Source organism: Gopherus evgoodei, chromosome 7, assembly GCF_007399415.2.
Source record: "Gopherus evgoodei ecotype Sinaloan lineage chromosome 7, rGopEvg1_v1.p, whole genome shotgun sequence".
Taxonomy (NCBI): domain Eukaryota; kingdom Metazoa; phylum Chordata; order Testudines; family Testudinidae; genus Gopherus; species Gopherus evgoodei.
In genome coordinates, this window is record NC_044328.1 from 44,237,331 (window position 1) to 44,258,548 (window position 21,218).

The 21,218-nt window shown below is 44.1% G+C and overlaps 1 protein-coding gene and 1 long non-coding RNA gene across 2 annotated transcripts in view; one reads left to right on the plus strand and one right to left on the minus strand.

The window, feature by feature from the left end:
- The window catches only part of LOC115655607 (core histone macro-H2A.2), a 50,039-nt gene that overhangs the window by 27,182 nt on the left and 1,639 nt on the right, over window positions 1-21,218 (minus strand). Inside the window, exons 2-4 of the mRNA XM_030571230.1 lie at window positions 11,131-11,367; window positions 5,020-5,126; window positions 4,079-4,276 (exon numbers count right to left, since the gene is read on the minus strand). Coding sequence (XP_030427090.1) covers window positions 4,079-4,276; window positions 5,020-5,126; window positions 11,131-11,302 — 477 coding nt within the window. The 5' untranslated portion in view covers window positions 11,303-11,367. The remainder of the gene's footprint in view (window positions 1-4,078; window positions 4,277-5,019; window positions 5,127-11,130; window positions 11,368-21,218) is intronic.
- Window positions 20,930-21,218, plus strand: part of LOC115655609 — a 33,486-nt gene continuing 33,197 nt past the window's right edge. The window contains exon 1 of the long non-coding RNA XR_004001432.1: window positions 20,930-21,167. This is a non-coding gene — a long non-coding RNA (uncharacterized LOC115655609). The remainder of the gene's footprint in view (window positions 21,168-21,218) is intronic.

The window sequence follows — 21,218 nt, forward strand, 5'->3', positions numbered from 1 at the left end:
AAAACATTATAGAAGGATGAACTGATACCACTATAGCCTTTGTAGAGGGAGCCCTAAAGTGCTCAGGTACTCTAGCTAAAACGTAAGTGCATAATCTCATCCATTTCAATGGATGATGTACGGAAATGGCATTATTTTTACATTTATCCCCCAAGGCTTCAAAAAGTCTAGGGGATGACCTAAATGACTTAGTCCTATCTAAACAAAATCTCATAGACCCCTTAGTATGCAGAGTATGTAGTCTCATTAGGTTCTGGAAAGAAAAACCAAATGAGACTACAAGAGTAATGTTTTGAGTTAGGTGGAACTCAGAACCCCCTTCAACTTCTAGCAATGGGGGAAAAAAAAACAATTAGATATAGTTTTTATAAAGTAGAAGGAAGCTTGGGTGAAAGTGATCATGAAATCATAGAATTTGCAATTCTAAGGAAAGGTAGAAGGGAGTACAGCAGAATAGAGACAATGGATTTCAGGAAGGCGGATTTTGGTAAGCTCAGAGAGCTGATAGGCAAGGTCCCATGGGAATTAAGACTGAGGGGAAAAACAACTGAGGAAAGTTGGCAGTTTTTCAAAGGGACGCTATTAAGGGCCCAAAAGCAAGTTATTCCGATGGTTAGGAAAGATAGAAGATGTGGCAAAAGACCACCTTGGCTTACCCTTGAGATCTCGCGTGACCTACAAAATAAAAAGGCGTCATATAAAAAATGGAAACTAGGTCAGATCACGAAGGATGAATATAGGAAAATAACACAGGAATGCAGAGGCAAGATTAGAAAAGCAAAGGCACAAAATGAACTCAAACTAGCTATGGGAATAAAGGGAAACAAGAAGACTTTTTATCAATACATTAGAAGCAAGAGGAAGACTAAGGACAGGGTAGGCCCACTGCTCAATGAGGAGGGGGAAACAGTAACGGGAGACTTGGAAATGGCAGAGATGCTTAATGACTTCTTTGTTTCGGTCTTCACTGAGAAGTCTGAAGGAATGTCTAGTATAGTGAATGCTTACGGGAAGAGGGTAGGTTTAGAAGAGAAAATAAGGAAAGAGCAAGTAAAAAATCACTTAGAAAAGTTAGATGCCTGCAAGTCACCAGGGCCTTATGAAATGCATCCTAGAATACTCAAGGAGTTAATGGAAGAGGTATCTGAGCCTCTAGCTATTATCTTTGGGAAATCATGGGAGACGGGGGAGATTCCAGAAGACTGGAAGGGGGCAAATATAGTGCCCATCTATAAAAAGGGAAATAAAAACAACCCAGGAAACTACAGACCAGTTAGTTTAACTTCTGTGCCAGGGAAGATAATGGAGCAGGTAATCAAAGAAATCATCTGCAAACACTTGGAAAGTGGTAAGGTGATAGGGAATAGCCAGTATGGATTTGTAAAGAACAAATCGTGTCAAACTAATCTGATAGCGTTCTTTGATAGGATAACGAGCCTTGTGGATAAGGGAGAAGCGGTGGATGTGATATACCTAGACTTTAGTAAGGCATTTGATACAGTCTCGCATGATATTCTTATAGATAAGCTAGGAAAGTACAATTTAGATGGGGCTACTATAAGGTGGGTGCATAAATGGCTGGATAACCGTACTCAGAGAGTAGTTGTTAATGGCTCCCAATCCTGCTGGAAAGGTATAACAAGTGGGGTTCCGCAGGGGTCTGTTTTGGGACCGGTTCTGTTCAATATCTTCATCAACGATTTAGATGTTGGCATAGAAAGTACGCTTATTAAGTTTGCGGACGATACCAAACTGGGAGGGATTGCAACTGCTTTGGAGGACAGGGTCAAAATTCAAAATGATCTGGACAAGTTGGAGAAATGGTCTGAGGTAAACAGGATGAAGTTCAATAAAGATAAATGCAAAGTGCTCCACTTAGGAAGGAACAATCAGTTTCACACATACAGAATGGGAAGAGACAGGAGTATGGCAGAAAGAGATCTAGGGGTCATAGTGGACCACAAGCTTAATATGAGTCAACAGTGTGATACTGTTGCAAAAAAAGCAAACATGATTCTGGGATGCATTAACAGGTGTGTTGTAAACAAGACACGAGAAGTCATTCTTCCGCTTTACTCTGCGCTGGTTAGGCCTCAACTGGAGTATTGTGTCCAGTTCTGGGCACCGCATTTCAAGAAAGATGTGGAGAAATTGGAGAGGGTCCAGAGAAGAGCAACGAGAATGATTAAAGGTCTTGAGAACATGACCTATGAAGGAAGGCTGAAGGAATTGGGTTTGTTTAGTTTGGAAAAGAGAAGACTGAGAGGGGACATGATAGCAGTTTTCAGGTATCTAAAAGGGTGTCATCAGGAGGAGGGAGAAAATTTGTTCACCTTAGCCTCCAATGATAGAACAAGAAGCAATGGGCTTAAACTGCAGCAAGGGAGATTTAGGTTGGACATTAGGAAAAAGTTCCTAACTGTCAGGGTAGTTAAACACTGGAATAGATTGCCTAGGGAAGTTGTGGAATCTCCATCGCTGGAGATATTTAAGAGTAGGTTAGATAAATGTCTATCAGGGATGGTCTAGGCAGTATTTGGTCCTGCCATGAGGGCAGGGGACTGGACTCGATGACCTCTCGAGGTCCCTTCCAGTCCTAGAGTCTATGAGTCTATGAGTCTATATGTGCTCCGCCTGAGGGGTGATTGACTGATGGTCTCCTGCTAGACAGGGACAGAGGTAGGTGATGATCCATTAGATACTTAGACCTTATAAGCAGACTAAGGAAGCTCAATAGGGGAGAGACTGCAGAGAAGGCAGGACTCTCCTGCAGGACATACAGGGAGCAGCGTAGGCTCCTGTGGTGGAGAGCCTTAAACTAGGGCCTGCAAGTAGCAGGGAGATCCTTAAGGGAAGCAACTAGAGTCCCCAGAGAGAGAACTCAGTGGAGGGAAAAACTTGCTAGACAAGAAGCAACAGAGAAAACTCCGCAGAAGCAGGTTAGGGTCCTGTTGGGGAGGCTCTGAGGTAGGTCCAGTAAGAGCACTTCAGTGGACCCTGAGAGGGGCAGAAAAGTTATCAGAGATTTACTTGGCCTTTGTTGCACCTTTTTGCTACCCTGGAATGGGTTTTAAACTTCTAAGTAACCTGACTAAAGGACCAAGCCAAAGAAGACCTAGAGGTGACCAGTGTGCAAAGATTAGTGGTCTGCAAGGAGTGCTAGAGATGAGGATCTCTGGCAGCACTGCACTCTAACACAAGGCGTACACTCATGGTGAGTACGTTTACTACTTTTGGTAAAAACTTTGGGTGGGGATACAAGACAGCTTTGTCCCATGGCCTAAAGAGTGAAGGAAAGTTTAGCAGTCAAAACCTCCAACTCATTCACTCTTCTCATAGATGTAATTGCAATTAAAAATATATATTTTTAAAAGCACTGAAATCATGTTTCCAGCAAGAGACCAAAAGGTAAGAGGAGAAGATGGAGACTGATGTGAATATGCGGAGACATTACTCTGAGAGAATTATGAAAGGCTGCTATAATGAATCCTTTTCAGCACCAAGTATATATCCCATGTCAGGACAAGTTCTCTGACCACTGAAAATCTTAACCAGAAATTCTGTCATAGTAGTGTGGCTGAAAACTTTACAGTTCTTAGCCAAAAGGTGGTGATGGTCTGCTGCTTTGGTGTTGGACTTCTTGGGAAGGAGGGTGGAAAAAATAAGGGTGGGTGATGAGGAAGTGTGTTTTATATGCTACAGCATCCTTCCCACAAAGCTGTTGCAGGATCCTAGTGACAGTATGGGTTTTTGTAAAGGTATCGTAGAAGGTAATGTGAAGATACCTGAAAAGTATCCTCTAAGCATTGACTGCCACGATTCTGGAAGCTCGTTACAGAAATAATCTGATGGCTCATTTCTCCACTACTTTCTACTATTTTGAGAGAAAATCCTGGACCATGTACTTCTCACTCATTATCAACCCCTACCTCCCACTTCCAGTTGTCACAAACAAGATATCAATCAACTAATAAGCAATGGGAAGGCATCCATCTAATTTCTCCTATTTCCCTGTATCATTCTTCATTCAACCAGTCTCTCCCACCTCTCAAAAACACCAAACCTAGTTTTTGCTTACCTTTTTGGGCGCCCGGGCTTTGGTAGCCTTTGCTTTCTTTCCACTCTTCTTGCTTACCAAGGATTTCCTCCCTCTCTTTTCAGGAGATGGGGAAAGGATAGTTTCAGATTTGCTTTTGGCACCTCGTTTTTTGGCAAGAAGTTCTGGTTGAATTCTGGGCAGGACCCCTCCACTTGCAATGGTCACTCCTTTTAGCAACTGCAGGGAGAGGCAGTGTAAAGAAGCATGACTTATCTGATTAAAATCCCTCATTCTTGACTAGAACTGTCCTCATAGACTACACTGCACTATACACAAGTCGAGTATACAATATTTAAAACGCTCATTTTATTCTATTTGTTGCATTTGTACTGTAACGCTCATACAAAAGTAATGCACTTCACAATAATTATTTAATAGCAAAGGTAAACAGCCTGAAATGAAAGGATGCTGGCTAGGGATACAGAATTACAGACATAAAAGTAATTAAGGAATTCTCCATCTGCCATGCCTAGTATAAAATATAACTCAGCTATGGATCAGATTAATTAACTAGAGATAGAGTACTGCTGAAACTCTAAGTGACAATGATAGATTCTGGCATTATTTATGGGAGCACTGAAGGAATGGGGTCCTGAAGTACACATAATAAAATCTCTCCCACAAAGTCTACTATGCATTCATATATTACTGGCAAATCACTTGACAGAACATGCAGATGGCCATTTAAAACATAAAGAACAAGGGATTACCTACAGTGTCCTTTTCCATTTCTTGCATAAATAAGAGTCCACGGCATAAAAGTCGTTTTTGTTATGTTGGTGAGCAGATTCTTGTTTCATTTTCTGTTGTGGGAACCATCTTGGACTCATCTGAATACTGCATTGGACTGTTTCTAAACTTTAAGTATGGCAGCTGTACTTGAGCTACAATGTACAGACTACCAAAAACTAATAGCATACCTGGTTCAGTTCCTCATCATTGGCAACTGCCAGGAGGATGTGTCTGGGGGCAATTCTTCCCTTTTTGTTGTCTCTTGCTGCATTCCCCGCTAGCTCTAGTATTTCAGCTGCAAACACATTGGGGGCAAAAATCAGCAACAGAAAAGCAACAAATCTAACAAAATTGGATTGCAGGCTTTCTTCAGGGAATAATGAAGCATCTTGTTCCCCACTCCAGAATCTGATGTGCAGTATCACAGCATCTTTCTGACCAACTTCTGTAAGGTATCATTTCCAGATGTGGGGGGCTTTTTGGCTTTAAAGGGACAATAGCAAATAACTGAAATCCCAGGTTTGATCTACTTAGAAATTATCCTACTATGGTGGCAAACGTTCTCAAGATAAGAACAGCCTGACTTTCATTTATACTAATGCCACTTTATATTGCCAAAGCAGTGTAAAGTGGCTTTAGTGTAAAGGAAAATCAGGCTAAAAATCTTTTTATTACAAATCTACCACTCCTTACTGAAAAACATAGAAACAAAACAATAGTCAATATTTATGCAAAATTACAAAACATATTTTGCGATCCTTTCCTACTTCTCCAAACAGATACTTTAAAAAGCTAGGGTGCTTAAAACTGGTTCATGTAATTCTATATTGCTTTCTTCAAATGTCAAGTTACAATGCTCTTTCAAAATATGTCAGCAGCCCAAAATTCACAAGTAACCCTACAACAATAAAGTAGTGTGAGCATCCAATGGAAAAAAACAAAAATCGAGTAGAGAGTCTTGATAGTGAGGATTCTTAGGACTAGACAAGTAAAAATGCTGCTGGCAAGGAGTGAGGTGCATTGACAGAATTATGGTGAAGGCCAGTAGAACAGAACAGAAAGGAATTGCTACAGGTCTAGATTGAGGGGCACTGACAAAGCTGTGTGAAGATTCATTTTACATAAGGAAGAGTTTTGGTTTGGGTGCAAGTAGGTAACTTGCTATCCAGATTCTGACTGCATGAACTGTTGGTTGTGAATCCCTTCCAGAAACTCCAGGGACTGATGGTCATGCCATACTTCATGTGAAAAGTAGTTTCTCTAGATTAGCAATAAGGTTTCAGCTGTGACCTGCAACCTCAGTTACCCTTTTTGTGATTTATCTAGATGTAACACACAGGCAGATGTGATTTTTCTTTATTTGCAAGAATTTTTTTAAAACAATGTTCAACTAAATCAGTGGGACTCATTAACTTCTCAAATTTAACCTTGTATATAGTGAAAAACAGGAAGAACCTGTTCCTTGGGTGGGTACATCTACTAGTATATTAATGGGGAGGGGAGGGGGTTGTTTGCTTGGGTATCTTTTTGCATTAACCAAGCATAAAAATAATATTGGAGCATTGATTTATTTTAAGAATGTCTCATGTCCCACTCTTCCCTTGCTTTTTTTTCTTTTGTTAACTGGGGTTCACATCACAATTGCATGAGTCCTTCATTGGTGACATTGTACTTTTTTCTCATTTAAAAAAAAAATAACTGGAAGAGGTACAAATACAAAAATCGCCAAGGAAAACTCACTGGAAATCTATAGAAAACTACTTGGCTTATCATCCAGGGACAATAGCAGAAAGCACAGGTGCTGGAACTAGGGGTGTTGCCACACCTCCTGGCTTGAAGTGGTTTCCATCATATACGGATTTACTATTTCATTGAATGGCTCTCAGCACCCCCCTAAAAAAATTATTCCAGCACCCCTGACAGGCGGTTTAACTCCACAGGAGGAAAAGAGGCCCTCAATCCTGCAAACCTGTCCTCCAGTTTTTACTACTTCTTTGTGTACAAAATAAACCCTAAGCAGCAAAATATGAATGTTAAAGCTGTAAAAGTTGTTCGAAATTATTAGTAATGAGTTATGTAAAAGACTATTAGCAGCTGTTTAATATATAAACTATTAAGCACTACTTATGTTAAAAGAACATTATTAAAGTTGCAAAATCAAGCACTAAAGAATTAGACGCTAGAATTAAGACTGCCTGTGCGACCTTAATCTGGCTCCCTTGTACATATACATTCATCGCAGTGCAGGTTCATTTGTGCACTGAAGGAGGCAGGGGACCTGTGGAACATTTAGTTTGCACAGGCAACCTTCATTTTGATGTTTCCTAACTTCTGACTGCTTGATTTTGCAACTTTAATAATGTTCTTTTAAACACTGGCTGCCAGTCTCTCTCACGGGGCTCCTCATCCAATCCCAATCTCCCCCTGGCTCCTTGTCCCAGTTGCTCTGCCCAGCCAGTTTTATTTCCCCCCCAACACTCCATCTCCTTGTCAGATCTGTCTCTCCCCACCACTTGCCCATTCTTCCTGACTAGTTCCTAGCCCCAGTCTCCCTGTCCAGCCAGTTTCAGTTTCTTCTGTCCGATCTCAATGCTTCTTCCTCCCTAGCCAAATGGCTCCTAGTCCCAAACTGCCCCCCATGACTTCCAGTTCATCTCCTAGCTCAAGCAATCCAAACCTCCCTTCCCCCAACTTCCAATCCCAATCTTTTGCCCAGCTATTCCCAGTCTGCCTTCACTCCCCTGGCTCCTAGTGTCCTATCCTAACCAGTCCCAATCTCTCCCCACCCCTCTAGTCCCAATCTCACCAGACTGCTTGTCCTATACAGTAGAACCCGTTTATCTGACCTTCCATTATCTGGTTCTCCTTATTAACTGAACAACCAGCACACACAGGTCCAGAAGTGGGCAATCTCTCCTGTGGCTGCTAGACGGTGCTGCAGCCTCGCACTTTCCCATACTCTGGATTATCTGAATTTTTGATTATATCTGATCTGGTTCTGGTACCAACTGGATCAGATAAACAGCGTTCTGCTGTACTTCTTTCCCCTCCTTCCTTCAGTCCAACTTTTCTCCCTTCTGTATTCAGCTCAGATGACTTCCTCCTCCACACAGCCTGGGTACCAGCAGAGGGATTATTGTGAGCACAGGAGAGACAGGCTCCTTGTTCTCAGTGCCAGTACCCAGCTTCACCCTGGTCAGGAGCAGTAATTACAGGGAAAGTCCTTCTGAGCCCCTGTAGCCCTGGGCAGCAGCAGGCTCAGGGCTAGTGGGGGCATGGTGAATGCAAAGTCCAGTCACATGTAGTAGGACAAAGTTCCTCCTCTACCTTGGTGGGTCCTCCGCTTATTGACAGATTTGCTCATCTCAGTGATCTTCCCCACAGAGTCGGTCAACTCCTCCTGTGTCTGATCAGGAGTTGGGAGGTTTAGGGGGAACCCAGGCCCGCCCTCTACTCCGGGTTCCAGCCCAGGGCCCTGTGGATTGCAGCTGTCTATAGTACCTCCTGTAACAGCTGCATGACAGCTACAACTCCCTGGGCTGCTTCCCCATGGCCTCCTCCAAACACCTTCTTTATCCTCACCACAGGACCTTCCTCCTGGTGTCTGATAACGCTGGTACACCTTAGTCCTCCAGCAGCACACCCTCTCACTCTCTCTCTCAGCTCCTCACACACCCTACCCTACCCTACCCTACCCTACCCTACCCTTTCCTTTCCTTTCCTTTCCTTTTCTCTGTCCTCCCTCCACCGACTGAGGTGAGCTCCTTTTTAAATCCAAGTGCCCTGATTAGTCTGCCTTGATTGGCTGCAGGTGTTCTACTCAGTCCATCTGCCTTAATTGGTTCTAGCAAGTTCCTGCTTACTCTAGTGCAACCCCTTCTCTGGTCACTCAGGGAACAGAAAACTACTCACCCAGTGACCAGTATATTTGCCCTCTACCAGACTCCTGTACCCCACTGGTTTGGGTCTGTCACAGTAGGAACTGTGAGGCTGAAGCACATTACAAGGATTTTAACTGTTAAAAATCAAAGACCTTTCTACTGAGTATATGCAAACTGCAGGTTTTTCAAAGACTTACAACTTGGCCAAATTTGGACGGAAGTCCCAAGACAGCAGCTAGGCAGGGAGGAGAGATTGGAGGATCCATGTAACAATGGATCCTCTTGGTCTCATTCTTCCCAATCCCCCTCTCAGCCATGCAAGTATCCCCTTAGAGCAGTGTTTCCCAAACTTGGGATGCCGCTTGTGTAGGGAAAGCCCCTGGCGGGCCGGGTCAGTTTGTTTACCTGCCGCATCTACAGATCCAGCTGATCGCAGCTCCCACTGGCCGCAGTTTGCCGCTCCAGGCCAATGGGAGCTTCTGGAAGCGGCGGCGACCGAGGGATGTACTGGACGCCACTTCCAGCAGCTCCCATTGGCCTGGAGCAGTGAACTGCGGCCACTGGGAGCCGCGATCAGCCGGACTGCAGACACGGCAAGTAAACAAACCGGCCCCTACACAAACAGCGTCCCAAGTTTGGGAAACACTGCCTTAGAGCCATGCTCCATGCCACAGAGGGCTAAGGACGCTCTGCAAGGTCTTCCCAAATCATCCCCCTGCCCTTTTATAGCATAACTTCACCATATCCTTCTAAGATGGATTTCGGCACCTACAATGGTCAGGGAAACAATGTTCCCTTAATATATAAAATAAGACTGTGTAAGTATGCACACTCGAGATTTATTTACGTATGCACACTTGAGATTTTGGAACAAACAACTTAATTGATAATATATTGGAAAATGAAAGAGAGGAAGGCACAACCACCATTTCAGAATTTGAGTGTTTCTCTGGAGGTTGGATCTTTTACCTGTGGCATTTCAATTTTAACTTATTTTTCTGGATTTATTATTTCTTGCAGTTGGATGAGCCATAGGTGAACAGAAATGCTTTATTTAAATTTAACTGTATTTGTACCATATAAACGATATTTTTCCTTTTAACTTCAAAACCAGTGTTAGATAAAGGTGAATTCTGATTCCAGAATTGCTTTATGGCGAATATGAAAGCGTAACCAGCATTTTGCTCCCTCCTGTTATCCATAATTAAAGCCTGAAAACCAGACTTGCTTATTTTTTCAGTGTCTCAGAATAATCCTTCTGTATTATGCATTTGAAAAGGAAACTGATTCCTTATGATTTTTTTGACAAGGAGAGGAGTTATAACAGAGGTGCATCAAATATGTGTAAAAAGGACTAGATAGCAATTGCTAGACACATATGCTGTTACCTGGGCAGGCAGGCTCCATGCAAGTTTCCCCCATGCAGCTCTTGCAATAAACTGTAATTGTGAATTGCAGCACACTCAACTAGTCCAGGTCTCAGACTTCTCACAGTCCTCCTAATACACCTCAGTCTTCAACTGTGACATCTCTGTAATTCCAACCTGAACCCTCCCCCCAACAGGTACAATGACATGCTAAGGTGCTATTTTGTGATGTGGACAAATTTACATTATGATGAAACTGAGGCTAAATTCTTCTAGATCTTAATAAGAATATGAACTTGAATGTCTTCATAGGTGAAAACCTAGTGCAGCAACAGCAACCTGTGTCACCTCCCCCAACCCCATCCTTGGTACCTTATGTTCAATTTCATGGCACTACATAAAGCTTAGGTATTTACTAAAGTTAAAACACATTCTCTAACATCATTAAAGGTAGGTGGGGGGGCAGGGGGTGCTGGTGGTGGTTGGGTTTTTGTTTGTTTTCTGGACATGTAAGCAAGCAGAAACTGTTTCATAACAAAGTTGAACCACAACCACATATCACAGCCACTTTAACAAGTTTTGGTTTTTTTGTTTGGGTTTTGTTTGTGGGCTTTTTTTTTGTATGGGTAGATTCAGTTAAAGAGAATGTAGTTTAATTTAACTAGAACATGCTATTACAGTAACGTGAATTCTCCTTTTTTCTCTTCTGTTATACTTCTGTCAACTCTCTCAAAGTCCTACATCATCGCATTGGTCTCTCTTTTGTGAAAAAAGTACTCAGTGCAACACCCTTTATGGCCCATCACACTTTTAGATCAGGCAAAGAGATCATTACAGAACAGTAATACAATCCTTCCACATAGAGATCAAGCATGCTGCCCCTGCTGCTCCAATATGTGAAGGAATCCACCTCAACCCATTAAATGCATTTTGGTATATTCTATACTCTTTTAGAGCTCGTTCCCCCACCCCCCAGCCACTGTGCATAGCCCATGGACTTTACTTGGCTCTGTACATGATCAGCACTTCTAAAATGAGGCTCTTAATTTACCTGCTAGGTATTCTATGACAGCTGCCATGTAGACTGGCGCTCCAACACCTATCCGGTACTTGTATGTTCCTTTCCTCAAGTAGCGCATCATCCTCCCCACAGGGAAAATAACACCTGCCCTGCTTGAGCGTGACATTTTGGACATTTTCTTTTTCCCACTTCGGGCAGACATCTTGCTGCTATATTCCTTTCAATTTGCTGACAGAAAGTTTTTATTTATTTGCACCTACACAAAAGCTGCAAGGGAAAAGAGATGGATTGACGGTGAGTATAGCAGAAACTTCTACAGAACAGTATCAATATAGACTTGCTTGTGCTTTCTCACAGAGACATTGATCTGGCCACAATAAATACAGATATTAAAGCAGAAGCATCACTTATGAAACAGCATACAATCCGAGCACTGAAAACACTATAATCTCTGTTCTTTCGCAAACTGTATATTAAGACAGAAATAGATCAGAAAGAGCAGTTTGGGGAATACAAGAAAATTGAATGCACATTAACTGATTATAATAGAAAAAAATTGCTGCTATTCAATGTATATGTAAACATCTCTTTGTTGTGTATAGCAGGTGATGATGCAACTGCCAGTGGAAGGATTTAATTCTTGCTAAATGTCTTAAAATCAATTTACAAAGTGAGGGAGATATTTTCAGCATACCATGGTGGGAGACAGGCATGTAACACTCATCATTATTTAATGAAGTTTCTGTTTGTCACGGTAAATAAAACTACATAAATAAACTACATTAAAAGAATGTTACAGTTGCAAAGTAAAACACTCAAAAATTAGGGAATGCCAGAAGTGAGGTTGCCCATGCAAACTTAATTCAGAATGTGGATGCATTCTTATACAGTCTTGCATTACATGGCCACAGACTTTTATTTATTTTTTCCTTTAGGGCCCGTCTCATTAGTACACAAAAAAGGCAATGCTTACTGAATGGGTAGCTATTAATATTTCTTTTTATCCTCACCATTTTGCGTGTGGCTACATGCTTTAATTACTGTATACCATTCAAAACCTGTGTATGGGCTTTTTTATGGCACTCATCATTGTATCTGAGTGATTCACAAACCTTAATGAATTTCTTTATAACACACATATCAGATGGGGTGGTGTTATTCCCATTTAATAGATGGGGAACTGAGAGATTAAGGCCTATGTTGTCAAATACGTCCACTAATTTTGCTGCCCAAATTTAGATGTTTAAAATCTGATTTTTCAGAATAGTTGGTATTTTTACAGTACTTCAGATGTTCAAAGCGTAGCTCCCATTAACTTCATTTGCAGTTGTGAGAGCTCAACATTTTTGCAAATGAGGTCCCCAATGTCTCCATCAAGTTGGGCACTCAGATAGGGAGGAACACACAAGTGGCCACCTGTGGAAAATTTTGATTTTAGTGACCTGCTCAGCATTCCATTGGAACTCTGGCAGATGCAGATAAAATCCAGTTCTCAAAAGTGGCATTCAACTATCTTAACCATGAAACCATCCTTCCTCTTCTTGCAATTCCATGCCTCAGTCACCGCACACCTTTCCACTATGACAACAAGTGTGATCGGAGTCCTATAGTCAACAGCCTAATTCACTACTCAACCCTGATTCATTCCTTGAACTCCATCTACCTTGTGCACTAAATGAGGCAGGATTCAGTCAAAGTTGGGTGGATTTTCAAAGGTCTCCTGGCACCGTAGCAATCCTCCTGACATATCTCAAAGCAAGGAGGAACTAGAGTTTCTCAGTTAAAAGGCTGTAAGAATTTTTTTAACATAGGCAAAGCAACATATTTCTCCTCTAACGTCATTCTCTAAAATGGCTGAACCATTTTTGTTAAAAACCTAGCCTAAGGGCTTGGCTACACTTGCAAGTTAGAGCATATTAAAGCAGCCCCGGGCGCCCTAGCACATCACTCTTCCACACTGGCAAGACACGTAGAGCGCTTTGACTCCAGGGCTAGTGCACTCCTGGTACTCCACCTCGGCGAGAAGATTAACATTTGGTGCGCATTGGCTGAAACGCCCAGGTGTGGTGTGAATGAGGTGTTGCATTACTGTGCTCTGATCAGCCCCCGGAAATGTCCCATAATCCCCTTAAATCAACTGGCCACTCTTGTCATTCTTTTGGAATCACTCCAGGCATGCCGATGTGCCCTTTGAAAGTTCCGTTTCTGACAACTGGCATGCTTATCTGCTCCAAGACAAAGCAACCATTACTGTGGAATGCTGTGTGTGAGAGAGAGTGGCGGGGGAGGGGGTCTGTTGCTGTCTGAACTTACAAGACAGCATGCTGACATGCTCTCAGCCCCCCCAAAACCCACTCTCTCCCCCCCATACACACAACATACTCCACCCCCCTCATTTGAAAAGCACGTTGCAGCCACTTGCATGCTGAGATAGCTACCACAATGTACTGCTCTCTGTGGCTGTTGCAAGAGCTGCTAATGTGGCCACGCCAGTGCGCTTGCAGCTGTCAGTGTGGATAGATTGCAGCGCTTTCCCTGCTGTGCTCTACGAAGGCTGGTTTAACTTGTTTGGGAAACACTGACCTAGAGGAATCCTCTCTAAAGCCCTGTCCACACTACATCTTCTAGCTGATTGTGTAACCGATTACTGACATGGCTAAATGTGGCTTGTGTCCACATACAAGTACTTAAAAGTAACAATGGTCAGTATCACCCTCTCACATAGTTGTGGTTCTTATAACAAGCTCAGCACACTGTTTCTTTGCAGGGTGTTCAGGATACCCTCACTGGGCCCACTTACCCAGTTTGGCTGGTCCTCCTTCCCCCTAGCTTTTGGAGTGGTTTGAGCATTGGCCTGCTAAAACCAGGGTTGTCAGTTCAATCCTTGAGGGGGCCATTTAGGGATCTGGGACATAAATCTGTCTGGGGATTGGTCCTGCTCTGGGCAGGGGGATGGACTAGATGACCTCTTGAGGTCCCTTCCAACCCTAGTATTCTATGATTCTAACTCAAAGTGCTCTACATCTGCAAGTGTAGCCATGCCCTGAGGTAGACACCAGTATAGAAAATTGCAGCCCCAATGATTAAGTTTGGCAGTTATAAGCAATTAAAAGCAGGGTGTTAGGGTGGAAGGCAAGCTGAACTACCTGCAGTACACTGTCTGTTCACTGTTCACAGTAGTTCACTGTCTGTTCTGCCTATAATAACTACAGGGAGCTGGATCATCCCTTGTGAATGTGTACATAGTTAAATTTGGAAACATTAGATTTTTATTGGTTGATTTCAACCTACACACACAAACCAATGAAAAATATTTCTATCCATAATTTACAGATAGACAAAGTAAAAAAATATGCTTCTGAGAACATAGTTTCATTTAAGGATATTTACCTTGTATATTTTGACATGTGATATTGACAATTTGTCTTTTAACAGTTATAAAGCTATAACCTTTTAAATCTCAACGTCTACTGTCACTTCATAATTATTGTCTGACCCCTCCTCCCATAATTTCCTGCACTTGTGAACATTTAAATTGATAAAAATAAGTTATAAATAAGCATCGATTTTTATCCACTGAAATTATATTAAAAACCCCCCTCAAATTCTGCCATGGCTATATTTAGTGTTCCTCCTTTCCATGTGGCAGAGAATGAGAGCCACCTCTTTACACTCTTCTTGCTGTGTCTTATGTGAATGGAGGTCCATTAAGTTCAGGAGGCAGAACTGAGGTGAGATAGGGAGAAACAGGGAACAGGCTGTACTCCACAACACTATCCCTCCTTGTTCTGCTCCTGCTTTTTCAGCTGGAACTCTGGGAGGCAAATTATATGGGTCAGAGGTATATTAACACCCTCCTCTGGGTCGCCTTTACAGCTGCTACTGAGCAGCCACAGGAGCCAACCTCCACGGAGCTGGGAGGAGGTCCCTCATCTCTTGCCCTAAAGGGAATGATTACCAGTTTTTCTGCCCCTCTGGCTTCCTTCTGCAGAAGTTTTCCATGGGAAGAGCCAATCTAGGCTAGGCTTAAGGAGCAAAGAAAATAAAATCTAGCTATCTCCTTGCATCTTCCTGTTTTGTGGAAACAATAAACAAGTTTCCCTGGTAAATGTCATGACGACTCTGGAATCAGCCATTTTACTTAAACAGTATAAAAGGCTTTTAGCTACAGATACAGCTTCAGCTATTAGTCAAGTAATTTCTACATTTTAATTTTGTAAAGATAGCTGTCCACCTTAATGCCTAATTCTGACCTCAGTTACACCACAGTAAGTCCTGTGTCATTCTACTGAAGTGTATGCAGAATTTGGCTGCAGCACCTGATGCTTCTGCTGATGAAGACATATGTACAGAATTTCTCTTATATGCATTCACAGCAGTGGAACAAGAAAAAAGGAAAAGGTTAAGTTGAAAAGGATTGTGGTGACATGAAGTGAGGCATTGTGGGAAATCTATTCTATGGTTGTAGATATGGGCCTTTCTGACTTCCAGAGCATGATGAAGACACAACACAGAACTCTCTTCCCACTCCGTTCAAATCTTTTTATTTTTTGACACCCACATTTTTCAGCCTGCTTTCAGTTTTTATACCCTAAAAGTGGAGTTGCCACAGACAACCTGATCTTTTCCAATTTTACGTGTGTAATTTCAAGGTCCTACATTGTCATGACCAAACTTGCTGAGGAGAGCTCCATGTGAAACCCCAGACCTCCTGAACTGAGGAGAGGGCACTGCTTTGTGACATGTGTTATTCACTCATTGCAGGAGCTAAGCTTCTTGCCTCAACAGCTCTTGCAATCCCTGACAGACTGGGAGTGAAGGACAAAACTATAACCAGGAATAACAACATAATATAGTGTGCTACTGTGATCAGGCTCTTAACAGCCTTTGATATCACTGCATCACAAAGACACATTCAAAATCCATTTGAGAACACTGCAATCCAGGTCTAGTTCTTCTGTTTATTCCAAGCAAGTGACTATATGAAAAGGCCCGCCTGTCCAATACTAGTCTAGATATTCAAAAAAATTGCTCATCTTTAACAGCCATCAGGAAATCAAGGACACTTTCAATCTAAATTGAATTCTAGCTACACTTCTGCCACATTTAAGAAAGAAAAACACTGAACAGTCAACAGTGGTCTAAAATACCCCCCATTTGTCCTTATCCACCATGCTGCTGATTTTCCTTTCTGAATGTGTTTATTAACAGGTATAGTAACAAAAACTAAGGGAGAATAAACTAATAACCTTGTAGACAGACATTCTAAGAATTGAAGATACATATGACCTCATTATGAATTCCTAAATAATTACCAATTTTGAATCAAGTGCTGTAGTATGGGAACTAATAAAATTGCCATTTGATCTCAAATCTAATTACTGGATAAATATTTGCTCTAAAATGTCAATAGTGGGGCTACCAAAAGAAAAATACCGCCTCCCCCCAACAATGCTATTTTATTATGTCATTAGCTGCTTTTTCCCCTCCTGCCCCCTTTTCAATTCGGTGGCTGAATTTAACACTCTGGCAGCAAAGGATGAATTGCATTAGGGATATCATGGTAATGGATGCAATACTGCGATAAACACTATGCCAGGCTTTGGGAAACATCCATACAATGCCACACAACTGTACCAATGCACCTCAATCTTGAACTTTAGCAGTGCTGCACAAAGGTTTGTAATTTTATTTCACACCATTTTAACAGAATTTCCCCTTGGTAACTGTTCTGTGTTTTCAGGCCCAGTGACTGTTAGTAAACTTTTGCTTTTTACAAAATAATGATGAAAACAAGTTCTTCATCAAGATGGAAGGAGTATTACATAAGCTACTTTACAAATTATGTTGATCAAAAGAGGACATGAGATAGCATACTGCAATAAAAAACAAAATAAAACTGTCAAACTTATTTGTCACAAGCCAATCTTAAACTCAGCACTTTATTTTATAACATTGAATAATCTCACTAACACATCCTTTTTAGTTCTGGTGATAACTGTCATTCAAATGGCTATCAAGTATCTATCCAGCTCAAACTCACACTAAATTAATCTCTCTTCCATTGTTTTTGAAGGACAAAATCCTGATTCTTTCTAAGTCAATGACAAAACCGCAATAGGAGCAGTATTTGGCCTATCAGAAATGTGGTTGCATTCAGCATCTGTGTTAAAAGATCATAGCGCATTGGTAGAGCTGTGGATATGAAAAAGTACTCGACTACGAAGTAATGAGAGAAATAATTACATTACATATGTTCTCTCATTAGGCAATTACAGTAAATCATTTTCCTGACTCCTTCTTCCCTCAGTTTCTAATTTTCCATTCTTTCCCTTTACTTGATCCTTATTTTTCCTAATACTCCCACAACTGTCACACACTTCTGTGCAACTGTTCCTTGCACTTCTCCCCAACTGCTGTTTCCCAACTGTCAAGGAACCTTTGTATTACAATACTCTTTCCTTCTTATTCTAAAGAATTTTTTTTTTATGAGTTCAGGTCAGGGCTGAGATACTTTAACACAGGGGTTGGCAACCTTTCAGAAGTGGTGTGCCGAGTCTTCATTTTTATATTCTAATTTAAGGCTTCACATGCTAGTAATACATTTTAACGTTTTTTAGAAGGTCGCTCTATAAGTCTATATATTATATAACCAAACTACTGTTATATGCAAAGTAAACAAGGTTTTCAAAATGTTTCAGACGCTTTATTTAAAATTAAATTAAAATGCAGCTCTTATCGGTTTAGTGTGATCCTTGCCTTTGCTTTTCCTTGCTGAGTTTTCCAATGTCTGGCACGTATTTGGATACTTTAAGCTGCACACAGGCTTCTGAGTGATCAGTTGTTAACCAGCTGGCAGGAGGTCAGTGGCTGGGACCCAAGATTGGCTGCTGAGGTGAGTGGAACTAGTGGCTGGTAGGGCCAAAGGCCTGAACCCTGTCTGGCAGGGGGCCTGCCCTGGAACTCTAACCAGAAGCAAGGTGAGTGGGGCTGTGGCAGGGACTCCAGCTGGCAAGGGCCCAGCAGCCAAAACCCCAGAGCAGCGACTGAGTGGTTCAGCCTGCCACCGCTCTGGGGTTCCCGCTGCTGGCCCCTTGCCAGCTGGGATCCCACCGCCAGTCCCACTCAGTGCCCGCTGCTGGCCTGGGTGAAGGAACCCCAGGCTGGCAGTGGGCTGAGACCCTGACTGGCAGGAGCCGGTGGCCAGAACCCCAGACTTATAGCGAGACCTTCTAAAAAACATTAAAATGTATTACTGGCACGCAAAGCCTTAAATTAGAGTGTATAAATGAAGACTCGGCACACCACTTCTGAAAGGTTACCAACCCCTGTTCTAAGCATACACAGAGCTCTTCTTCAGGTTTCGGAAACATACTCAGTGTCACAGCTAAATACAAGATCTGAACAGATTGTTTAATTTAAGTAGTTACTACAGATTTCAAGGGACTATTCAGAGTGAATCACCTTGAATGGGATACTTCACCCTGAATGGTCCCTTGAAATATGTGCAGTTATGTGCAGTACCTTTCATAGGCCCGTGTATGATCAAAAGCTTGTCTCTCTGGCTGTCTACACTCCAGACCTTGCAATGGAGAGAGCTCTCCTACCAGCATAATTAAATCACCCCCAATAAGTGGTGTTAGCTATGTCAGCAGGAGAGCCTCTCTTGCCAACATAGAACAGTCAACACCAGCACTTTTGGCAGTGAAACTTATGTCTGGCGGGGGCGCGTTGTGCGTATTTATTGGACAGAAGTTAGTCCAATAAAAGATATTACCTCACCCACCTTGTCTCTGGATTTAAAGTTGACAGTATTCCTTTAAACAGGCCCTAAAGGAATGCCACTGGCCAAAAATGAGAGTAATCGTAAGAAAATATGGAGTTATTAAGAGCTTCAGCACAAGAGTAACTGAGATAACTGTGAATGTTTGAGATGTTTTGAAGTTGGTGGCAGGCAAATTTCTGACCCCAATGATGGAGATGAAGTGAAATGTGGGAGTTGAGGAAGAGCTACAGGAGTCAATGAATGTGGTTGACCAGAAGGCTGATAATCAGCATCCAGCAATGTGGCCTCCCTTTCCCCAGGTGAGTTTGTAGGAAGCTGGCAGCAGTTTGCAGCACCAGCGTGTCTGATGGCACCGGACACACGCTAATCTAGACATTCGACAAGAGAGAGCAGCCGTTGCAGCTCTGCCACAAAGGGAAACTGAGGGCTTGTCTACATCAGAAAGTTGCAGCGCTGGTGAGGGAGTTACAGCGCTGCAACTTTGAGAGTGTCCACATCTGCAGGGCATCACCAGCGCTGCAACTCCCTGTTTGCAGCGCTGGCCGTACTCCCGTTTTGTCTCGGGTGTAGAGGATCCAGCGCTGGTGATCCAGCGCTGGTAATGCAATGTAGACACTCACCAGCGCTTTTCTTGACCTCCGTGGAAGGAGGAAGCCTCTGGTAATCAAGCTGGTTTCCTTTCCCGGTTTGCTCTCTCGGTCCCGGAGCCAGCCAGCAAACCGCGGGGAAGGAGACCTGCTTGCTCGGGGTTCCGGGACCGAGAGAGCAAACCGGGAACGCCGCGGTTTGCTCTCTCGGTCCCGGAGCCAGCCAGCAAACCGCGGGGAAGGAGACCTGCTTGCTCGGGGTTCCGGGACCGAGAGAGCAAACCGGGAACGCCGCGGTTTGCTCTCTCGGTCCCGGAGCCAGCCAGCAAACCGCGGGGAAGGAGACCTGCTTGCTTGGGGTTCCGGGACCGAGAGAGCAAACCGGGAAAGGAAACCAGCTTCGCCGCGGTTTGCTCTCTCGGTCCCGGAACCCCGAGCAAGCAGGTCTCCTTCCCCGCGGTTTGCTGGCTGGCTCCGGGACCGAGAGAGCAAACCGCGGCGTTCCCGGTTTGCTCTCTCGGTCCCGGAACCCCGAGCAAGCAGGTCTCCTTCCCCGCGGTTTGCTGGCTGGCTCCGGGACCGAGAGAGCAAACCGCGGCGTTCCCGGTTTGCTCTCTCGGTCCCGGAACCCCAAGCAAGCAGGTCTCCTTCCCTGCGGTTTGCTGGCTGGCTCCGGGACCGAGAGAGCAAACCGCGGCGAAGCTGGTTTCCTTTCCCGGTTTGCTCTCTCGGTCCCGGAACCCCCCTTGAAGCCGCCCAACAGCGCTGCAGTGTGGCCACATCTAACACCACTTGCAGCGCTGGTTGCTGTAAGTGTGGCCACTCTGCAGCGCTGGCCCTATACAGCTGTACTAATACAGCTGTAACAACCAGCGCTGCAAAATTTTAGATGTAGACATGGCCTGAGTCTGTACTAAGGGGGAAGGTCATTTTCAGCGCACGCGGGCGCCCCACATGCTGTCCTGGTGGAAAGGGCAGCCCAGGGCGGGCGGCTCCCTGGGCGCTCAGCCCGCGCAGGGTCCGAGCTCAGCGCAGGCGGGGCCCCAGAGGTGCGGAGCGGGCGGCGCTCTGGCCCAGCGAACGAGAACAGGCTCTGCCGTCTCCCCGCAGCAGTGTCGGGCTGCGATTGTTTTGTTTTCCCCGCGGTAGCCTCCCCGACGCTTGTCTCTTTAAGGGGCCGGGCTCCTAGTCCAACAGCAGCCTTTTGTCAAACCTGAACCCGCCTTTTTTTTTTTCAAATGCAAACTGCCAAGGCCCCTTCCCCGGTACCTCCTGCGCGCGCCCGCCCACTTCCCAGACACCCAATAGATACCTCCTGCACGACTCGGCTGCCTGCGGTCCTAGCTACACAAGAGACCCGCCCCCCAGCACGTGCTGCGCCCGCTCATTGGCCGAGCCAGAGATTAAAGCTGCGGCGCGCACCGCCGGAGAACTAGGGGGGCGTGAAGTGATTGGCCGAAGGGCTGGAGACTCGGACATGCGAAGGGCATCTTCTCTGACGTGGGTGGTGAAAGTCGCGCGCCGACTAGGGCATAAGGGGGCCCTGGGCAGGAGGCGCGTTCCGAACGGTTCGGGGCTATACAAGCGACCCGCTGGGGCGCGCCCCTGAGAAGAGGAGGCTGCTAAGGGCGCGCGCCCGCCGGAGGAAAGGAATCTTCCCGCGCAAACCCCCAAAGAGCGAGTCTCCGGTGCCGGTCAGCTGCCAGCCCCGCCCCCAAAGAGCGGCTTCAGGGGGGCTGTAGGCT